Source organism: Amborella trichopoda, chromosome 2 (genome assembly GCF_054954075.1).
Source record: "Amborella trichopoda isolate Santa Cruz 75 chromosome 2, AtrichopodaSantaCruz75HAP2 v2.0, whole genome shotgun sequence".
Lineage (NCBI taxonomy): Eukaryota > Viridiplantae > Streptophyta > Magnoliopsida > Amborellales > Amborellaceae > Amborella > Amborella trichopoda.
The window spans coordinates 1,896,288-1,920,515 of NC_142337.1; the positions used below are offsets into that span (position 1 = coordinate 1,896,288).

The following is a 24,228-nucleotide window of genomic DNA, read 5'->3' on the forward strand; positions in this document are numbered from 1 at the left end:
TATAGAGAGAGATTTTGACTTTGATGAGTAAGTGTCCTTTCATCATTGCCTCGTCTCGCTCTCTCTCTCTACAGCACAGTCTCTCTCTACACCTCTATCAAGTTGTATCTGTACAACTATACAAACAAGGACAAGGGCACAATTCTCATATGTAGGGAAATTTTTTTGGCTCTCTCTCTCTCTCTCTCAATCTCCAATTCACTTTGAATGACATGGGTCTCACTCTCTCTCTCTATCTTTCTCTCTTGCACACACACACACCTCTCCCTCTCTTCCACATTTTTCTCACATAAACACACACACACTCTCTCTCTCTCTCTCAATCTCCAATTCACTTTGAATGACATGGGTCTCACTCTCTCTCTATCTTTCTCTCTTGCACACACACACACCTCTCCCTCTCTTCCACATTCTTCTCACATAAACACACTCTCTCTCTCTCTCTCTCTCTCTCTCTCTCTCTCTCTCTCTCAAATGCTTCACCTTCTAACGCACAATCCTCTCAAACTATAAGTCTCAGGAAAGAGATCACATACATCTCTAGAATAATCAGCAATTGTAATATATCCCCTCGAGCCAGCTTTGTATATTTACAACAAAATTGTGAATTTTAAATATCATGTAGATTTCTTAAATAAAATTATAGAGAAACACAAGATTGGTAGGCACACAGCAAGTATAATTAAATGGCGACTGGTCACTTAAACATGCAATCAAGGCAAACAAGACCCATGCAAATTGTGATTTTCTTTTGAGAAATTTCACAAAATAGGTGGATTATTCAACATTTTACGCATATGGGTGAAATTAAATTAAACAATATGGGTGAAATGTTAAATTGATGATATCTCGTAGGTATTTTAATAAATTGCCCTATTCTTTTTTTTTAAGTCATCATTCAAATGTCAATTTTCTTCATAATCTTGGCAACAAAGAGTCCACTTGTTCGAGAAGTCCGCGGATTGAACCGCAATGTCTTCATGATCCCACCGCTACTACAAGGCCAGTGCTTCGAGTCGTGTATCTCTTGCAATTCTACAAAAGTAGGATGTAGAATGAGAAAATCCCTTCAATGTCTGTGAGAGAGAGAGAGAGAGAGGAGGGAGATGGGGGTAGTTGTGGTGGTTATTTCACCAAACCAGTGTTTAAATCATCGAGCCTACTTGGGAAGGCCTGGATCAGGAGCCAGGCGATTCTGGGGGAGAAAGGGGAACATCCGACCGGAACCACCCCTGTTCTAATAAACTTTTAAAATTTTGTTTTGAGAATGTATATAACCTTTTAAAATTTGTTTTTTAAAAAGTTACCCTGCTTGGACTCGACTGGGATCGAGACCCTAGTGAGTCCCTATAAGAGTCCACCTTTCTAATCACTGCACAAATGATGGACAACTAAGAAGCCCATTATTTCTTATGAAAAGCGTACCATGTTCCTACTACCATCTGCAATTTATGTTCATGAGGATCGTCACCATCCAATCTGGGTTAGACGGTGACAGAGAGAGGGCAGGAATCACCATCAAAGTCGTGTTGCTTTTTGTCAGATCCCACTCGCTTTTCCAACACTGTCCAATGATTCATTGGACGGTGATAACACTCATGACTGTATATTTCCTAAAATCATGAAGATTATAGTGCACTTTCTGTAAATGAATAATGACTTTCATATTTTGCTATTATTTATTGCCAAACAAACATGATAAGGAAACTTGGACGGAACTTATAATGGATTTATCTTTACTGCCAAGAAGCACAAGGTAACTTTAAATATGGGTTGGAATTTATAATGCACTTCTATCTATATGGAGAACCAAATTACACAGGAGAGCCCTTGAGCTTGAAATGTGCGGTAACTGAACCAACAGAGAGGATAAATTAATAAATGGAAAACAAAAAAATTGAATTCTAGACACCATTAACTAGTAGTAGTCTCCTGCTAGAGGAAATATATAACATTCCAATGAATTTCCTCTCCAGAGTTTCAATGGAGAATAACAGGATCCAGTCATGGGAAGGGGTACATTCTAATCAATTTCCATTGTCCAACATCATTATTTAACATTTAATAAAAGTTCCATGTACATACTTCAAAATACTGTATTAAATCATCGTGGGTCGCCAGGTATAACTTGTTTTTTAATGGCGATTTTTATAACAAGGTTCGTCACAAATAACCCTAGTTGTTTTCTACAACAATGTTTCGTCACAAATTATGTTAGCCATATCATAATGGAGAGAAACAAAGTAAAAAATGAAAGCAATTAGCAACCAGACGGGGAGAGAAGGACAAAGTTATAGCATGCAAATTTCAACAATAAAAAAGGCAATCCAAAAGATCTTTGTTTCCTTATGATAACCATAAACTCACAGTCATGTGAATCATGTGCCTCTCTGGGAAAGGAAAAAGAATGTCTGGTATTTGTTGACTTTAAAGCCATCAACACTTTAACCTCATTCTTTCTTTGTGATGAAAGAGCAAACAGAAAGGAAAACAGTCCAAAAATGTTCTGCAGTTGTACTTAAAGAGTTGTTTTAAAAGGAAAAGAATAAATACCATACACCACCACTGGTATTTGGTATGTTGTACACCACAGGGGCATCCACCATTTATTCTGGATGATGGAAGGTGGACATTAACTGTACCAAGGAGGATGTCAGACATCAGGATCAATGGTTTATCTCCATCATCCATCATCAGGAACAGATGATGAATTCCTTGTGTACAATGTACCAGCCAACAGTGGTGTATGGTATATTTTATCTATTGAAATTTAAAGCCAAAGTGCCAAATTCAATTAACACAGGGTGACTTGCAAGGAGTGAAGATACTCTTACCAGCAGAAGGATTCTCAGAAAGAAATTGCTCCACTACATCCTCATTCTGTGCAATGGTTAAACTGTCCACTAACACAAAATTTTAATAAAAATCCTATCAATGAAGGCCACCTTTTCCATGAGCTCAGCAAGTATTAGGAGCACGCAGGACTAAATAGGGTTTACCTACAGGTGCTGTATACAAGAACACCTCCAACTTTAAGCAATCTATAACCATTTGTTAGAAGCTGCAACTGCAAATGGAGGATAACAAATGTTGACATAATGATCAAAGAATCAAACTAGATGATTAATTTCAATCTTCCACAGACAATAATAAAAGATGTTGAGCGATGGGTAGAAAGAACTTTGGTTAACACCAAGGATAAATATAAACCATTTTCACAAAATAAAAAGAAAAGCACACGCAAAAGAAAAACATACACACGCACACATGCAAGCACGCGTGCGCACACACAATAAACTAAAAAAGGACTGTGACACCAAATACCAAAGCATGGCCACAGATTGTTTCAAGGAAATTTGATTGTGAGACTTCTATTAGATGGGAAAGTACATCACACAACACCAATGCATGCTCAATGGTACACCATACAACACCAATCCATGCTCTATGGTACACTACAACACATGCTCTAGGGTATACTACAGGAGCCATTCGTGATTACAGATATTGGAAATTAACAATACCTATATGACCATATCATAAATTAGGAATTATCTCCACTAACCATCATCAAGAATGGATGGTAGATACCTCATGGTTTACTACGTGCCATTACCATGCTCCACCAGTGTAAGGGTGATACTAGTACAAGATGAAAAATAAAGCCGGAAAACTATAGCTGCAAGAGATACCATAAACGAATTGTTACTTGCCTGGAGGAGTGTAATAGAGCTTGTGGTCCTTTGAGCATCCAATACTCGACGTTGAAGAGTTTCCCAGCCCCATTGCTCAAATTTATGAATGTGTTTTAGAGACCCATCATGAGTACACTCAGCATCTACAAGGACCTAGTCCAAATTCAAACTTGTCAAATAACTTTTCTCCATAAGGCATTAGCAACACTGGTTCATATCAGTAAGAACTTCAGATAAATGAAAAAAATGCAGCTTATTGAACACAAACAACTAAAAAAAAACCCAAACAAAACTAACCTATTCCCTTTCATTCCTATTAAATATTTATTCGTGGTACTACCAAAAAGAAAAAAATTAGCAAGAGAAAAGAGAACTCTCAATGTAAGCTGTTCAACTTTTTATCCATTTCTTTCAGTACGATTATCCATTAGCTCATCAAGAAGATACCATCCGTCAATAGTGGCTTCCCAGTTGAGCAACAGTTGATATGTAAATTAGTCTTGTATTTTAGTTGGTAATTTGTTAATCAGTTTGAGCTGACCCCAAATAATTGGGATAACGCTTGGATGATGAATTTGTTAATTAATTGAAGGTAGGTTTGTAGTATTATTGTAGAAGGGCTTATATGTACTTTGCTCACCCCGCCATCTGTACATTTGAGATTAATCCCTGATTCAAATCAATGAGCATTTTGTTCAACTTTCAATGATTCAAACATGGTATCGAAACCATGCATGAATCAAAAACCCCAATTTGTCTAAATCAGAAGCGATAAATCAATCCAGCATATAAAAATTAATTATTACTCTGTCAGAAATCAATTTAGAATTTGGATCAGAAATCTGAATCAGTCTTCAATTTAAAGCCTTAGATATGATATCAGATATACTGTAGCCAAACTGTCCAGTAATAAAGAGATCACTATATCAGTTCATACAAGATCCCCGAACTCTAAATTACCCCAATTTTCACTTCTAGAAAAGATACTGTAGCAGAACTCCAGGGTAACGTAGTAATCACTCAAAATTCAGGGATTTTCTTCTCTAGTTCTCCCAATTCCATCAATATGCTTATTATCGGTTTTTTAAGCTGAACCAAAGAAGTTTCAAGTGTATCTAGGTTTTTAAGAGGTTGTCTGATCCTTCTCAGATCTGCAAGTATAGATCCATTCTCTAAGTGTTTTGGGGCTTCATTCAAGATTTTTACCAATGTCACGGGTTTCTCTTCGGAATTGTCATCAAAATCTATACATAACCTGGTTGGGCCTTGTCTCAGGTATCTCCAGTTCAAGTTTGACTCCAATCTGATTGTAATATTGCAGATACACTCAGCCTATTGGCTCCTGATGCAGTATAAATCCGCTTTAGTCAGAGACTGCTTTGCTTGAAAATCAGTTACTTGTTGATTAATCTTGGATATTATGAACTTGATTAAGAGTGATTGAGGCTGTCTATGCAGCATTCAGAGCAGCTAATCCTACAACCTCCTCAAGTTCCAATATCATGAGCTCTCAATATGTCTAGGTTCTTGACCTTTGTGCAACCAATCATTGGGAATATAGAACTACTACGCCTTCAGTTCCTTTTTAATCCCTCTATCCTGCTAAAGGTTAAAGTCGGTATCAGTAGAATGGGCTCAGTTAACACTCATATGTTCAGGTTGCCCAATACAATGTTTGTTCATCAATTAACCATGAATTTGATATTGTTCATCAGTCAATTCATCAAAATTGCTTGATGTTTATCGATGATGTTTGCCTGATATGGGAAATCTCAACAAGGAAGCTAATTCGAAGAGGTCATAAAATAGGTCAACTCTTTTACTTAAATTACTTTTTTGAGCCTGTTAGTGGCAATACATCAGCTGCAGTAGTGTCACCTCAGTCCATCAACAGTTGGCATCTCTGGCATGGGTGTCTAAGTCATCTTAGTTCTGATAGACTCAAGGAAGTTATTTGAGTCAGGAACTAATCCTTTTCCATGCAATTTTCCTAAGAATTTCAATAATGATTTAGAATGTGATAAGTGTCAGTTAGCAACCTGTTAGCATTACCTTTTCATATATCTCAAAGCAAGTAAGAATGCATTTGATCTTAAACATTCTGATTCGTGAGATCTTCTCCTGCTTTGCTCAAAATTCGTTTCCCATACTATGCTATCTTTTTGGATGATCTCTCTCTTGGGTATACTTCCTTCTAAAACAAATATGATCATTGAGATGTGTTTGTTACCTCTTACACAATGATTCGAACCCAATTTGAAAAGAACATTGAGTGTATTAGGACCAACCGTGGTGATGACAATTATTTAAGAAGTTTCGATATTTTTTAGATCATAACCCGTTTGGTTCCCTGGAAATGGATCTCTGGGAGACTCATTTCCATGGATATTGGGCATTTCTACAGTTTGGATACGGTCTAGAGATGGGATTTCAGTCTCTGCATGGATATCTGTATCCACGTTTTGAGGTCATAACATGGAGGTCTGAATTCCAATTATAATAGTTATATTTACTTGTAATAATTATATATTATAATTATATAATTAACATATATTATAATAAATATAACATCATCATCGTCAAAACCTTTTCCTAACTAATTGGAGATTATAATAAATGCATAATATTATATTTTATATATATAATAATTAATATAGAAGAATATATAATCATCATCGAAGCCTTTTCCCAACTAATTGGGGTTGGCTACAAGAACCCTAGTCGCCCATCTATTAAGAGTCGTATCCTAAGTGAGGCCATAAGTCCCCATATCTTTTCTCACTACTTCCAACCATGTCTTTTTAAGCCTTACCCCTTGCTTAAAGGTGGCAATGGACCCCACCAGACGCAAGACCCGACAGGTATACCTGACTTCGGGTCCGGGTATGGGTCCAATTTTTGGACCCAATGGATCAGGTCCGGGTCTAAAACCTGGACCCGAACACTATTCAGGTCCAGCAATACCCGACCCGTACCCATAAACCGTTGGAGATAAAATACTTTATTTTAAGATCCATCATTTGGGTGTATAAAGGATCGTATACAATGAGAACTTGTAGTCATCTTTAGCTATTAACCGACAAATCATATGGCTTGAAATCTAATGATGGGTGATTGTGACCTTGTTGTCAATAATATGGGTATATGATGGTAAAGAAAAGGGCGACAAAAAAAAGAACCTCATAGTCAATAGGGTGGCAATGGAGGCGACCATACCCGAGACCCAACGGGTATGGGTATGGGTCCAATTTTTGGACCCGACGGGTCAGGTTTGGGTCCAAAACTTGGACTTGAATACTATTCGGGTCCAGGTCCGGGTCTAGATGGACCAGACCCGACCCGTTGCCACCCCTACTTGCCCTTTTTGAGCCTTCCAATTGAACTAACTCGCACCTCCTAACAGGTGTTGTACTGGGTCTACGCCACACATGGCCAGCCCACCTAAGTCTACTTTCTCTCATATGATAATAATATATATAATATAATAATATATAATGTAATGTTATAATATTATAATATTATATTATAATCTTAATATTTTACTATAATATTATATTAATAATTACAAAAATACAATATTAATACAATCTAAAGAGTGGACACACATTTTCCAGGCCTCATATCAGATGCTATCCAAACAACAGCCACCCCTATTCTAGGAGATGCCAATTCTACGAGATACCAATTCCAGAAGAGGCATCTCCCCTGGACAACCATTTCAAGGGAACCAAATGGGGCCTAATGGTATCACCCACCAGCGCCCATTCACATACCCAGAGCAAAATGGGCTGCAAAATGTAAGAACTAACATATTATAGTGACCATTTGGGTGTTACTTTTGCAATCTAGTGTTCCTGGTGAATGTTGTGCATCTTACCAATAAAATTCCTATGAGAGTTCCTGGTAATGTCCCTCATGTTGGTGTGGTGAAAAATCATGCCTCTCTCGTTGAGTGCTTGATTGGTGAAACCACATTATTCCATATTTTGCATTTTTTAATATACGCATGTTTTCATGCTAAGTAGGATTTAGAGGAATAAACTGAATGCTCAATTTGTACAATGTGATTCACTGGGATAGAGTGCATCAACTGCATTAGGAGATCATTGAACACTCTATAGCTGGGCACTTTGGAACCTCCTAGGTATGTGGGAAGAGTGGACCCATCATGCTCTGCAAACAACTGATACAGCTGTCGAGCACTCCCAAGAACAGCACAGGCATATTTTTGCACTCTTAGTTAGGGTGGGAGATGAACAGCACGCAGGCAAACTCTTAAGAATGAAAAGCTGCCCTCCCCATATGCCGTCTATGCCAGGTCTATGAGCTACCAATCCTAGTTTTAAATGGCAAAAATACAGCCCCCAAACTGCAAAATATAACCAGGATGGACATGGTCATGATCAAGGTCGTGCACAAAATAAGATCAAGAAGCCATGGAGTACCTATTGCAACAAGACGATAATTGTTGGTTTTTGTATGGAAGACCAGCAACTCCAGTAGTGGGGCAGCTCTCCTTGGATTGCCGCTACCCTATGATCATGTCTTAAATAAATTGAATGAGCGTACTCAACTTCTTGGAACTCAGGAAAATGGCCATCTCCCTCCATCTTAGGACGGACCACGTAATGCCTTGTCTCTCCTTTCCACCACACCAACTAGTTGGATTTAGACTCAAGGGCTTCTTCGCAAATTACAGGTAAACCACCACATCAATCTTTCTTAAAAAAGGTTTCAAATCCTAAAGATGTATCCCTTGCAAATGGATCAAACACCCAAGTCCTTGTTGTAGGCCACATAGACCTAACCTCAAACACTTCCCTCACAAAAATGTTCTACATGTTCCAGATTTTTCTTCTAGTTTATTATTGGTTAGCAGCACCACCAAATCACTAAACAATTGAGTAATTCTATATCCCACATGTTGTATCTTTCAAGACCTGAAGAGTAGGAAAGTGATTGGTGAACGCGAGTTCAATTGGTCTCGATAAAGCTTCTTCAACCGTGTCTACATAATATGTTGAGTGAGAGCGGGACCTATGGCATACACAGCTTGGTCATACTTCTAGGAAGATCTTAGAGGTTTAGTTCTTCATCATCATCTTAGCGTTTAGTTCCATGGAAAAAAACATTCAGCCACGTAATTTAGCCTATGTGCTATTTGTCAATTGTCCAAATTGAGTTGCTTGTCATTTCATAATAATAGTTGCCATACAGTAGACATTTTGAGTTAATGAATTCAAATGTTTGGGACCTTGCCCCTGTTATTTCACTTGCTGGATATAAATAATTTAAATCTCTTTTATCAATGATTGTACACATTCTAATTGGATTTATTTACTAAAGTCAAAAGATGAGGTTCCTCATGTGTTTATGCAGTTCCATAACATGCTTGTTATTCAATATGATACAAAAATGAATTTTTGACAATCGAATAATGGAACAGAATATCTAAAAACAATGTCATCTTACCTGCAAGAAAATCAAATTATTCATCAAACTTCCTGCTCATCTAATCCTAAAAAATGGGGTAGCTGAACCAAAAGAATAGACATCTTCTTGAGGTAACATGATCATTCGTGTTTGGTGTGTATGTTCCGAAATCTTGTTGGTCTCATGCTGCATTTGTTGCTGCACATCTAATAAATGTGATGCCCTCTCATGTTCTTGAATATATATCACCCACTGAAAGTTGACGCGAAAATATCCATCAATTGGTCATTTTAGAGTTTTAGGAGCCCTTGTTTGTTCATCTTCTTGAGATTTCTTGAGATGAACTTGGTCCCTGTTCAGATGAATGCATTCTCTTAGGATACCATCTACCCAGAAAGGTGCAACATAGTGTAACTAAAAGGTCATCTAATCATTGTTTCAATAGAGGGAGAGCAGTCCCTGTCAGTTGTTTGCAGCCCATACCCATGCAGATGTCCAACCTATTCTTCCACCCATTTCAAGTCTCAGTAACAACTCTTATCCTTGTATTTGTCTAAGAAGACAGCAGGCAACGGACACAGAACCAGCCACTGAAGATCGCAGATCTCATCAAGCAGCAGTACTGATCAATGGACAAAACCAAGACACATCATCTTATTCTAAGACTGACCTTAGTAGTGATTCCCATTGTTGTTGGGTATGTTGAAATATAAGCCATAGATGTATTAAGAGGTATAAAGTTCGACTAGTGGAAAAGGGCTTTACACAAACTTATGGTCATGAATCTACTGAGACTTTTGCACCAGTTGCCTAGATGGGGCAGTTTGACACTTTGACTACTACTTTCCATGACAGCAAATAAAAATTGGCTTCTATCAGATGGATGTAAAAAATGCCTGCCTTCTTGGTGGTCTCTCTGAGTAATTATATAAGTAATGTCCTGAAGTTTCTCGTAGGCATCCACGGGTGGCGACGACCTGCCCAGAAGAAGCTCACACCAAAGCTTGTCGGATATGCAAAGCCCTACATGGGTTGAAGCAATCTCCATGAGCATGGGTCGATCATTCCAGTACAACAATGATATCTATTGGATTTCGACATAGTAGCACTGATTATCATTGTTTACTCGCCATTGAGCCACAAGGACCACAACCATTCTTGTTTTTGTTACTAATTTCATTGCAGGAGACTAATTGAAGCACAACTAGTCTCAGCACTTCCGCCGTGAGGTCCTTGGACCTCTCAAGTACCTTTTAGGAAGTGAGGTCACACAATCAGAAAATGGGATTTTAATTTCATAAAGGAAATCTGCCCTCGATCTCCTTAAGGACAGAAAGTTAGTGACACATCTTATTGATTCACCGTAGATGCTAACTCCAAATTAGATCTCTCCTTTAGAAGACATCGGTATGTACCACCACTTAGTAGGTAGGTTGATCTACCTCACCATTACACAACCAGACATCATGTTATTTATCAGTGTGATCAGTCAGTTCCGTGCTCCTTAAACCCTTTATATAGACGTGATCATTAGAATCCTTCGCTATCTCAAGATTGCTCCAAGATGAGCTCTTCTTTTCAAGAATAATTCTAGTATTGAGATAAAGGGTCACTCAAGATGCTGATTGGGCTGGTATCCACACTGATCAAAGATCTACCACAGGATACTGCACTTCTGGTGGTGGCAAGTTGGTTACTTGGAAGAGCAAAAAGCAAATTGGAACAGCAAAAAGCAAAAATGTAGTTGCTCGTTCCAGTGCTAAGGCTCAATATCAAACCATGGCCAAATAACTTGGGCGATTCTCTGGCTCCAAGCACTTCTTGCCACTAATCGTATGTTTCAGGAGGGGACCAAGCACATTGAAGTGGATTTGGCACTTTACACATAAAAGATGGTTGTCTAAAGTCATTTGCACTCAATATGTTCATGATAAAAAACAGCTTGCCTATTTCTCTGCTAAAGCATTATGTAGAGGATGGATGCACACAATTTTAACCAAGTTGCATGCATGATAATCATGCACCACACAAATTTGTAACAAATATAGCTATGATGAATCATCATCATCATCATCATCATCATAGCCTTTTCCCAATTAATTGGGGTCGACCATACAAATCATGTTCCACCATTTTGCTTTATTAAAGGTCATACCCTCAATGAGGCCATAAGCCTCGATATCTTTTCGGACTACTTGCAGCCATGTCCTTTTGGGCCTACCCAAAATAAAAATATATATTATTCAACATAGCTATGATGAATAATATTGATTAAAAATCTTGAACATTCTCAAGGGGTATATAGTTGGATATAATAAAAATCAAAGAAATTGTTTATATGTCCAAGGGTTTCTTGTCATGTTGTAATTATATAATGTAATTAGAGGCTCTGGGAATGCTAATGCACTTTTCCAAACTTCTGAGACCTCTTCTTTCTCTCATCAAAGAAAACCACACAAATTGTCGCCCATTTCTACTCATGTGCCAGTATAAGGGGGGTTTTAAGATGAATATTAGTCTCATATTTTAGCCTGGGTACTTTGGTAATTAGTTTTAGAGTAGTTTTATCATACTATTGTGTAGAAAAAGATTATAGAAGACCACAGGCATGAGCTTGCATGAGATACAGGTTCTCATCAAGGCGATCAAAATTATTGAAAGAAAAGGAAAAAACAAATTGCACAAAGGAAACGGAAAAAATGGGTCAGCCATCTTCAGTGAACACAAGCCCTCCATTTTATGGACTCTGGATTTATTATGCCTTCAAGAACTCAAAATCAATTTCTTTAATTGCTTATTTCTTGAATCAAAGATATGTAAATTTCAGCACAAGAAAAGCCATCTAGCTATATTTTTAGCAAGTAGGCTTATATTGTACCATAAGCCTGCTGGCTTTTAGAATCTTCTTCCTTAGCATACAGGGGTATTTATGTATTTTGTCAACCCAACCATCTGTATATATGGGAATATGCCTAATCTAATCAATGGGACTCCTGTATAAGTTTTTGTCCTTGTAGCGACAACAAGAAAACTAGGCAGGTATTGAGGCAGCATGATGTGAGGGAAGACAGCCCTAAGCAAGGCTTCGGACTTCTCATTTCCATTTCTATTGCTAAATTGTCTGATGTTTTGAATGCCACCCATTCTTGTCAACAAAAGAGGCATGAAGCTTGAGCAATAGCACATCAATGTTTACAGCCCATGCCACACTTAAGACATATGCCCCTACCCTTGACAAAATGCTGTGAAGTCTGAAAACAGCCCACCATTATAACAAGCATGATCAATTGTCAGTTCTTTTGAGTAATTTCTTTAATTGATTTAAGGGAATTTTATCAAAATATCTATCAGAGAAACTATTTAACATTTTATGCATATCCTTTGACTTAATTCCAAAATACGTAACCAAAGACACATGATCATGAGTTGGAATAATTGCAAATGTGATAAAATGCTGAATGGTGCATCTTTCATGGGCATTTTCATAAATTTCCCTTGATTTAGAGGGAACTATTTCCAAGTTGTTTAACAATACAGTGAAACATTAACAGGTATTGGCAGGACTTTTAAGCATTTATGAAAGCCCGGTGGCAATTTGCATCACTAGTTACCCATAGCTTATATATTATTTGAGCACCTTACTTTAGGCAATGATCCATTCGATTTACTTATGACACCAGAGGCATTATTCTGCTTTAGAAAGCAAGCCTATTTATGAAGAAAGGCAAAGTTCTTTCTTTTTTTCTTTTTTTTTTTTTTGGAGAGACAACTTTCATTTCATTGAACTAGTGTCTTTGAAAACGGATCAGTGGGGTGGATCGCCCACCCACCAATCCCTATCGGGATCAGCTAGATCAGTAATCCGGATCAAGTGGTTTGGCGAACTGGCCAAAACAAAAATATAAAATAATGAAGTATATTGTATATAAGTATAAGGTTATGAACAAACAAAGAAGTCGACAAGCACAAATGGCTAGACCTTGTGGTTGTAATACACAAGGTCGGAGGTTCGAGTCCTCCCTTTTCTTAAAGTTTGAAAATTATATACACTATATGATATGGTATAATATTACAATAAAACTTAAAGAAAACAGTGCAGCTAGGGGGGTTCGAACTTCCGACCTCATGGCAAAGGTGAAGTGCTCTAGCAAAAAAACCATTTGACTTTTATAACATAAATAACCTAATTATATATTTATTATCAAAACGCCTCTAAATACATCAAAAAAATTATGAGGAAAAAAAAAAAGCATTCAAGGCTCAAGGGGGTTCAAACCTCCAATCTTGTGGATAAAACCTACATGCTCTAGCCAACATAGCAACTTGACTTTTGTGATATAAGGTATATTGTATATTTTACAAGAACTACCAATTCAGTACAAGACCTGGCAAGGTCTTGGGCAACTCCCAATCCAAGAACTAGCACGGTCTTGGGCAATTCTTGATCTAGATTGGAAATTTTTAAATCATTGCAACAAAATTGATTCACAATGAACAGCAGCAGAGTTTTTTGGAGATATTAGCCAGTCATAATTTTTGAAATGCAAGGAGAGAAAATCTTTATAAAGCTGGTGTTTGGGGGTATATTGATGCAAAGAAAAATGCCCAATGCAGCATAGGGAGCAACTACTATAGTTTGGAGTGCAGAACTTGACAACAGTCCCAACACTGTCGGATGAGCATGAGACCCCGAAGTTCAGACCATTAAAGCACTCCATGTTGCCCCATAAATGCAGGGAAAAACGTCCTGAATCAAAAGAGTAACTCGCCAAACACAATGCATATAGCTGACAACTCAAAGTGAGCCCCAGGCACCATGATTGATTAAAATCTGTAGGAATCATGGGAACTAAGGACAGTCAGTTAAAGCAGTCTTAAACCATGCCCAAACTCCCCATAAAATGAGTAGAAATGGCCCTCGGGTGAAAACGAAGGAAATTGGACATGGTCCCATTGTCGAATTGGTAAATGAACAGTCCAAAGCAAAGCATGGTCAACCTTGGTCAAATCTTCCCCAAATGGGTATCCAAAGAGTCTAACTCTAGTCAAGGGTGCCCTAAAGAGGTCCTCCAAAAATCAGGTTGTTCCGATACCGAATGGCTGAGATATAGGCCCGTGAAGTTGAGGTTCATAGAGGAAGCATAATTCAGACCCCTAAGGAGGCCACATTTACAAAGGAAACCCTATAACTCAGTGTCCAAATGGGCTGGAATTATAGGAAGATAGGGACTATCTTAAAAAGCATAAGTTCCAAATTTGAGTTTAATCCGATAGCAGGAAGTATCATTTTTTAACATCCCGTTAAGAGACCACTAATTTTCAAAGATAGAGTACCATACTGTAATAGTGGTCTAGCAGCGGATGGGAGATTTCCACAAATGTATCGAGATGACTTTTTCAAGTTTTGATCATATCTCAAAAAAACCATATCCAAATGAGCTGAAATTTTGATATGTGATTCTTGACTCGAAGAGCTTTCCGTCAGTATCCATATCAAAGGGGTTCCCTCCATGGATCATGAATAGGTCGAATCAAAAAGAATATGATCAAAAGCATGTTCATGTTTAGCAATCTGCAGAACTAGATCAGCCTTTTGATCAATATCGCACAATCCATGAGGTGTTTTAAGCTGAAATTTTGCGAATATGATCCTTACTCAGCCCCGTGCATGGGTTAGAAACAAGATTGGGGATCGAATCGAAGAGAGAAATTGCCTAAAAGTGAAGATTGCTGAATTTTGAAAAACGGCCTAATAAAATGATCATAACTATTTTGGTTGTTGGAGTTTTTCTATCCAAATTTATTCTCGAACACTCTAAAGTTGATTTCCTATAACCTTATGGAATTAGATCACCAAATGGAGGCAAATAAAGGGTAAATATAGAAAAAAAATGGAAAAGAAGCATGGAAGTTCATCAAGTTTGGTTCCAAATGCACAAAAATGATCATAATTCCTTTAAATTTTAGAGTTTTTATTCAAATTTGTGGTAAAATGATTATAGAAAGATGTTATACAATATTATGAAGCCTAAGAAAATATCGATGAAAAAATCATCAAACAAGTGGTGAATTGGATGATGGCATGAGAGTCCAAGCTCTCCAATGGCAAATCATGATATTTTCTCAACTTTGGGCATAACAAACTTGCCCGTTGTGAAAAGTTTGGGACTACTTTTGATACCCATGTTTAAAAGGTGCTCTATAGAAGCCCCTTAATCCTCATTTGCAAAGGATTAGAAAGTTTAGAGAGAAACAACCTAGAGTGAGAAACAAATCCCACTTCCCAAACTAACCTCAAACCAAATCCCAAATCCCAAAATCACCCCAAAAAAAGGAAAATTCCCAAATTAGCCAAAAATATTTTTAAACAAATTTCCCAAAATGCCTATGAACAAACCCCAAATCCCAATACACCCAAAGGTGGGAAAATAAATTTAGAACACGTTGACCTTGCCCAGAAAGATCTATCCGCAACAGCATTGAGGCGCACCATCACTTTTTGCAAAAATCAAGCAAGGTGGAGCCATATTCCCCTGCGGGAGACCTTGGTGTTGAATCCTCCTTCAGTTTGCCAATCATCAATCTGGACAAGTGGGCATCCCCAGTAAACCTATACACTGGAGGTCTAAGATGGTATAGGTATATTCCAGCACGGGAGATTTACAAACCCCAAAACCCCCACACAGCCCACAAAAGAATAAAAAATAAAATATATACATATATATAAATGCATATATATACATATATATATACAAGTACTTGTGTACTTCTAATTGAAGTTGAGTTTTTCTTTTATGCCCTTTTCTGGTCTATTTGCCTTTTAAATTGGAGTCATAAATCAAAAATCGCAAATCCACACACGCACACGAGAGGGCACCGACAGTCAGCGGTGATTCTTAGTGCTAACAAAGCTTTTCTGGTCTCCTTTTCTAGGACTCTATCTGTACAAAGATATCCTTAGTGTGATCAAATTGGCCAGTAGGTCGTCTCCAGGACAATTGAGGAATGCAAATGTGAAATGTATGATAAGGGAACCTGGAAACTGCTAATTCACTAGAGACTAGAGAGCACCATCACACAAGAGAATGAGACAATCAAGTGGTCGTTATGTTGACTACAGATAGGATTGCATAGATAGGACCGGGCATGCAGAATAGGAATATTTCTCATGTATAAAGATCTTTGCACCATTTCCTTTTTTCTGTTTGATTCTTTTTATATAAATCATTTTCTGTGTGATAAGACTGTCCTTATTTATGGGTAACTAACATTCATTGTTGTTATGTACAAGAGGTGTAACATCTTTGAACTATATAATATTTCAACAAAAAGTTACCTGAAAAAATACAAAAAGAAGACAAGGCCCTGGTAAGACATGGTTAAATCAATTACAGGAACACAGATTTACGTGCAATGTACAATACTCCGACTGCCAAAGGATATCCACCATGCCTTTTAGATTATTTGATTTCATTAACAACACAGTGCAAAACTCTTGGATGTATATGGTTAATTCCATAGGTTGGTTAGGTCAGATGTAAATTTGTTTCTTGTATATATGCAGCATATCAGTTTTACAAGATGCCTGCTATAATCCTAAACATGAAAGTAGGGCCAAATAGGCAGGCCTCCAACTGGAACCAGCAAGCACAAACTCAACACGACAATTTATCAAAAAAATCAACTGACTCAGGACCAAATCGAGTCCAACCGAATATTGGACAATCAAGTGAGAGAACCATACTCTAGTTGCAGTACAACCACTAAGAGGATTTGCCACAATGGAGAGCATGCAAAACAAGAACTAGGTCTCGACCATCTATAGAGTCTAAAATGAAGAGCTTTTACTAAAACACGTAATTAATTGCCTAGTTGCAAGCAAGATGATGTAATTATATCAAACACATTTTCCAAGATCAGCAATGAAAAGATGATGCGACGTAAATATGGTACATGTTATATTTTGGGGCACAAGCAAAGTAATCACATGACATGACATGTCAAATAGGTGTATACAGTGGCATACCTTGTCATATCCGAACTCAAAAGCCTTATCTTCACAGTAAGATCGAAACAATTCGCTTTTCTTAAGACCAATCAAGCCAGAATTCTTTCCATAATATATTAATTCCGGTTCCACTTTAATTGGATCAAATGTTGAAGCACCACCAGCCCTTGCTTTGTTTGCATTCTTTGATACCTTTTGATGCCTTCTAGGTTTCCACTCCATGTACACATCAGATGTTTTGTCACATGTAGACCCACCTGAGAATTTTTAGTTGAACAACAAATGCAAGTAAGAACAAATAAGTATGAAAATAACCACCCGCACTCCAAGTATGAAATCTCAATCCACTATTAGAGGACCAGAATAGACATCAAACTGGTAACGATTCTTGTCTAATCTAATCGTTGGTCTACCTGGTTAGACCTGTCCTCATAAAGTAAATGAAAGGGCAAAGTTTTGTAAATGAAATAACAGTGAGACTAGTTTGACTACTGGTTTTAAAGTCACATCGTGGGTTTTGCCAGTATTACGGGTTTCAAAATGAACCTGGCAAGTTCTAACCCCAGTTACCGAAACAGATGATCCTAGTTGTATTAATTCAGTTACCTAGTGCTTTTTTTTTATCCAATGCACACTCGGAGTTTGATTTCAAGTCCACACAAGTCCTCAGCGGTAGGAGACAAAATGATGTTCCATCAGCAACAAAAAGACGGCAATGATCTCCCAAACCATATTTTTGCAGCATCGTTCGGCATGCTGCCAAACGATGCCTCGCAATGTCAACACCAGTCAAGGAACCCGAGCTGCTTAGGAGGTCCAATATCATACACAGCTTGGCACCTAAATTAAAGACAGAAAAAAAGCACTTGGACTTCAATACAAAGACACCCCTTGCAAACAAGAAAAAATGAAATTTGCCATGCATAATACACACAAGGTAATCTGTATTTGATAAATAGTTTTGAATTACCATAAAACACAAACATTGGTACAAGCAATAAACTGAAAAAAACTGACATCATTATCCATAAGATGATATTTATAGTACAGTAGTTCCTGCCCCATCCCTAAACATGATTAACGTAAGAAAACTAATAATAGAATTCACACATGTATATGTGTATGTGTACATATATATACGGATAATCTACAATTCACAACCATTCAAAATACAAAACTTAATGTTAGAATGAGTTGTGAAGGGTGGAGGTTTTACTTTTAAAAAAAGGTTTTCTTTTGTGGCGTAAGGGTATATAAACATCATCAAAAGACAAGGGGTATTTTTTGTCATCTTCACGTTGAAAATTTTATTAAAGTACAAAGATATTCTACAAATAAAGCTCCAACACACTAACTTTCAAAATACCATTGTAATTTTATAAAAAATTAAAATTCACCCTTACTTAATGATTAAGTTACCTATTAGAATAATTTTTTAAACAAAAAATAATGATTTTATGATAAGCACACCCATCACAACCCATTCTGTATATATAAGTAATATACGTATATGTATATGTATATGTATATGTATATGTAGATGTATACAGAAAATGTGTGTATGTGCGTATGTGTTATATATGTATGTATGTATGTAAATGTATATAAATCAATGGCTTGGAAAACAAATTATGAAGAAAATCTTATCATTGATGATATCCACTTATTATCTCAAATCAATTTCAGAAAAATAGCACTGTCTCAGTTCTTAATAAAACTAAGCTTGTGAAGTTCATATAACCACGAAACATAAATTAAATTGCTCACACAAAACAACCTAAGCAAAACTAAGACAGTAAACATAAAAAAAAGGAAGGGGGGGCGAGGATATAACTTAACAAAGAAAGAGTCTCAAAAATAAAATAGACTATATTTAAAAATAGTTATGAAGCCACTTATAGGAATATGAGCACTGTTGCGTAATCTTAAGAAATTTGACTTGGTTATGTTTAGTTAAAAATAATTAAGGAAATTCATGTTATTTATAAGGAAATAAGCTTCAAATATATATTAGCTTGCAATCCCTAAACAAACTAAGGAGGGAATGGAGAAACCGAGAACTTCTAGTTTAAATTAAACAAAAGCAACTACCACCAGTACTTTTGTTAAAAAGGGTGCCCCGAAGAAAACAAATCATCAAGGATAAGCTGTACTGACCTGGAGCAGCACAAAGGTCAAGAACGTGATCACCAGGAACAATATTGAGTGCCGCAACAGCAGCTCCAGATGCTGCATCCATCCCATAGAGCTGAAACAACAAACATAATTGGCTTCCAATTGCAAAATCCATCAAAAAAAAAAACACTCTAGAAGTGTAACAAGCTAAAGGAACTCATCTATGGGGAAGAAATGTTCATTTAATCGTACAACTTAACGTCTTAAAAATGCAAGCATGAGAAAAGATGAAGAAAATCAAACAAATCAGCATATGAATTAAGGTCAGCAGAGGCCCGGAGAATGGACCAAATATTCAACGGCCTAAAGTGCCTACTATGATAAAAAAAGGGTAAAATTAGAGAGAAGGGGGGGGGGGGGAGGGGGGGGGAGGGGGGGGGGGAGGGGGGGGGGAGGGGGGGAGATAATGATCACCTTGAAGAACTTCATAAGGTCTTAGGACTTAAAAAATCCACAACAACAGATGTATCTTAGCCAAACTGAAGCAACCACCTCAATTAACCCCAAAAAAAAAGCAACCAGCTCGACCAAAAGTGAGATTGATGAGCAACAGAATGTGCCACTATTAGGTTCCAATGCATGTGACTAAATTGTATTCGAAGGTCTAAAGAAAAAAATCTAACTCAAAAGCTACTGCAACTTCCTTCCATTCTGTCCATTCATATCATAGCCTAAATTCTATGTTAGCCATTAACATTCAAACATGACTTGACGAGCCAGTTCAAACTGCTCCAAATTAACCATACATCAATGAGTAACCAGCTTATGGTGTGTTCTTGCAGAGAGGTCATTTCAAGCATGTTAGAACCTTTAGTTAAAGTATTGCACTTTCATCGAATGAATCAAAACCTAATCTTAGTATTAAAAAAATTAAAATTAAAACAAATGCAATTACTGTTTCCAATTTATGATATCATCGAGGTGTTGGTATTCCATGGAAGGTCCCTATTGTGGTACTTCTCAATGATCCGGCATTGATTTTTCCTCAATCAAAATAGCAATGCAACATTTACCGACTAGAGGTTTGTCATGCATGAATGCATGCATACGTACATACCTACCTACATACATATTTCTCTTTATTTGAATAATGTTTCTTTTGTTTGGGTTATGCACTTATACACCAGCACAAGAACTGCAGAAGCAGCAAAACAACAATCACTCCAAGACAGTAAAGTATCCAATATGAAGCAAAAAAAAAAATGAACTCTGATTTTTGCTGTGAAAATATCATTTGAGTCGTCTATTTCATAATGAACCATAGAGATCACAATAAAGATCCATCATACTTGCAACAAATGCATTGAATAGCGTTACTGTATTGACATCAATAAACAATAAGAAAAACTTCAAATTCTACATAATCAGGAATACTGTTCTACCTTTCCTTGTCGATATGGATTGGAACTTGCTATGTGAATATGGGGTGGTAAAGCAAAGAATCCTGGCAACCAAACAACCTTCTCAAGCCTACGCCCTATCTCGGCTTCAATCTCACCTAATTGAGACTCTACTCCAGGCTTTAGTCTAATATAAATACACAATTGAAATATATGTGTAATTAGATGAGTTTGAAAGTATTTCCAAAACCTTTTTTTTTTTGGTAAATTCCAAAAAATCAATTTTTTGGCAAAAAAAATTATAATCGAAATATCAAAACATTTGCTTGAGAAAAAGAAAATCCCAATATCATCCAAGGCACATTGGGTACAAAAATAAAATTATTTAAACATATAAATATATAGAATTAGGAAATTGTGTAGTTGTAATGTATCTATGTTGACACTGATATGACCTTTTTTTTTTGGCTCGGTGATCCTAGTGTGAGTATTAAAACTGTATAAACTGGAAAAATTTGAACTGGGTTGTTGTACTGAGTTAATACCTTACATAACGAGGTAGTGACTCGAGGTCATCATAAATAGAGGGATCCAATCCATTCCTCTTCAAAAAATCCAAGTAAGCATCAGGTAATGGCAGATTGACTGTGCCATTCTTTATATGAATATTTTTTGTGTCGGATAGTAAATCACCGATGTTGTTTAAAATCTCCATCCAAATACCAGATATCTGACAGTTGATCATAGGCATACATTCTCATGGTAGAAAAAATAATACAAATCATGTATATTTATTGAACGCAAATAAAAGAAAAACAGAATTCAAAGAAACCCATTCTCAAAACAAAGGTAGTTGGTTCAAAATCATGTACCCATGAATATAAAACATATATTCGTAGTTAGTAAACAAAATGCTAATTTGGTTTTTTTCCAAGTGGAACTGAAATCGAACAGCAAAAGTTTGCTCCCTATTTAACATTGAATTCAGAAGATTTTACTATATTTCTTATTCTTTTAAAAAACAATGAATTTTTTTCCAATTTTGGGGAATAAGCAAGACGTTAGGAGAAAAGCAGATAAAAATCTACAGTGCCATTTACAGAAACAGGCGTTAATTGTATGGTTATATACTTATATCAATAACATTTTTAGCAACAAAATCAGAAAAACTTATGCCATTATGTCACGAATTTTTCCCAGAAATTCAAGCTTCCATCGCTTGAATAAAATCTCTTGAGACAAAATATATGGTAGCAACAACTGAAATTTGAGAAATAATTCAAAAATTTGAGAATTTTGGCGCGTTTTTTAATGGGTTTTGTGCAAATTTCAGGATAATAGAATTAGGGTTTCCAGGTTTACCTGTTCAGGCTTCGGAATCACGGATCAATGGCGGGAGTCCCCATAATGTATCTTGAAGATTTATTTTGAAAACAATTTGCATTTTAGCTCGCTAATTTATACTTGCTTTGTGACCAAAAGACCCTTAGTGTTTATCTAAAATGTCTACAATACCCTTATCTTAACCATTTAACCTTCTAGTCAACTTTTTCAGAGTAATTGTCAACGATTTATGGCCTCATATAATGTGTCCTTGAGGGACTATCCGAAGTTTGATCAAAATAATGAAGGGCTATTTGAAATTAAATGAATAAAGCATTGGGATGCTATTCCCAACCGACCGGAGATTTGAGGTGGCTTTAGTAATAATATTAAACCTGAAATTATTATTTTGCTTATATCATTTTCACCTGAAATTTGGGTATACTTCTTCTTATATATGGCCATATGCAAGCAACATGGATGTTTTGCTTATTTCTTTTTATCAAACATAATTTTGGTATTTAATAGTATGTTCATACAATAAATGAGCACATCTCAAACTTTATGTCAATATGATTTGATATTATATATTTTGGGTCATCTAATCGAGACTAGAGACTTCAAATAATGATTGAAGAACAAATAATCGATTTGACTTTCTCGGCTAAAAAGTGACCGTCTTAACTAGCCAAAAAACTAGTTGTTGTGAGCTGGAAAAAGTTTATTTGCAAGAACCTTGTTGAAGTAAGGTGCATCTAAAAAGTATATCAGAAAAAAGTTGTTTTAAATACTGCAATTTTTTAATTTATTATTTCGACCTCGAGATATATAGATTATCATGAAAAAACAAAGATTTCAATTCCCAAAAATAATACATTTTTTAGATAGTTTATTTTCAAAATTTTCAAATATTTATGGAATTGATTGATCTGCATCGTTTTAAAAACTTTAATTTTTTACAATTAGAGATTGGGACTAGTTTTAAAGTTATAATAGGGTTTTTGGCACCATAACAACATCTACCATCAAAGTTTACGGGTGCAGCTTACTCTAATTGTTTAAGGTGGGAGCTTGTATAAATTTCGCCTGTAGGATCTTGGATCAACAAGCTTGCTTTTACAAACCACCAAATTTATTTTCAACATAAAAACATTGTTCATTATCGTCAGGGCTTTTTCGCAACTAACCATAAATTTTGCACATTTTTCAATGCCCATTCTTGGTATTGACTTTTCTATCTCATTTTTTATGCAGAATAAAATCAACTTTAGAAGTACTTATTTGCTCTTGAGCTAGCTTTATCTAAATAAAATTGCAAACTATAGTTGAGAACAAAACTTTTCTATATTTGACTTAGAGATAATGATCATCGTCGATATACTATCAGTAAGGTGTCTTATCGAAATATCGTCGAGTGAACCTCTTTTATAGAAAATTCATCGATATTTTAGAAAGAAATTAAACTCCTGTAAACATATTCACAACGAATAACTTTATCGAATAATAACAAAATATTAATATTAAAAGGAAAAACATCTCATGATAAAATATTATATTCTTATGGTGGTTGTACTTTCCATGTTTCATGTTTGCCATAGTTACGAAAAAAAGATGAATCTTTATAGAGCAATTAGCAAAAAATTGTACATAATTATATTTTGCCAAATCCATTTTTTTAAGCAGGCTGGCAATTTAAATTAAACACGATATTATGGGAAGATTGCTTGACATTATTTTATAGGGAAGCTCTTAATTGTTATGGTAATTTCATATTATTAAGATAATAACACCTTCCTAAATTATCGCAAAAACATTTCAATAATTTAATATCATCGACAATAGTTATTACTAATTTTGGAAAGGCCAAGATGTATATTTCAAAGGGAGATTTATCCTTAAGATTTTACTTTGAAGTCTGTTAATTAAATAGCAAGCAGTTAAAACAACTGCAGACTAATAAATTTTTGAAACATGCATACGAAACATCAAATACCTTGTGGCTTCCAAAAGGTGTTTATGTTTCATTTCAGCCACTCCATTCAGCTGAGGCGTTCCAGCACATGATGTTTGGTGTATAATATGAATATTAAATAAATGCTCAGAAAAAACTCTGTTCATATACTCTGTGCCATTGTCCGTTCGCAAAATTATAATATTGGCATTATATTGAGTGGAAATCAGTTCGAAAATTCTTTGAACATATAGAAAAACTTATGTTTTTTACTTCAATAAATATACCAAAGTAGCACGAGAA

The 24,228-nt window shown here is 36.1% G+C and overlaps 1 protein-coding gene across 28 annotated transcripts; it reads right to left on the reverse strand.

Annotated features, from left to right (window-relative positions):
- Positions 1-734: 734 nt before the first annotated feature.
- LOC18427225 (S-adenosyl-L-methionine-dependent methyltransferases superfamily protein) lies at positions 735-22,088 on the reverse strand. Of its 28 annotated transcripts, none has more exons than XM_006836279.4 (10): positions 22,014-22,087; positions 21,197-21,381; positions 20,694-20,838; positions 19,294-19,384; positions 17,743-17,976; positions 17,155-17,393; positions 3,714-3,848; positions 3,000-3,067; positions 2,835-2,896; positions 735-1,035 (listed from the first exon to the last, which is right to left on the reverse strand). In XM_006836279.4, the coding sequence occupies exons 2-10, from the start codon at positions 21,364-21,366 to the stop codon at positions 899-901; spliced, it is 1,281 nt and encodes a 426-aa protein (XP_006836342.1). In that variant the 5' UTR covers positions 21,367-21,381; positions 22,014-22,087; the 3' UTR covers positions 735-898. The 28 variants fall into 28 exon arrangements, with proteins under 28 accessions (XP_006836342.1, XP_020518709.1, XP_011620774.1 ...); XM_020663050.2 differs by having other exon boundaries at positions 2,835-2,903; positions 3,004-3,067; positions 22,014-22,086; XM_011622472.3 differs by having other exon boundaries at positions 2,835-2,903; positions 22,014-22,086.
- Positions 22,089-24,228: the final 2,140 nt, after the last annotated feature.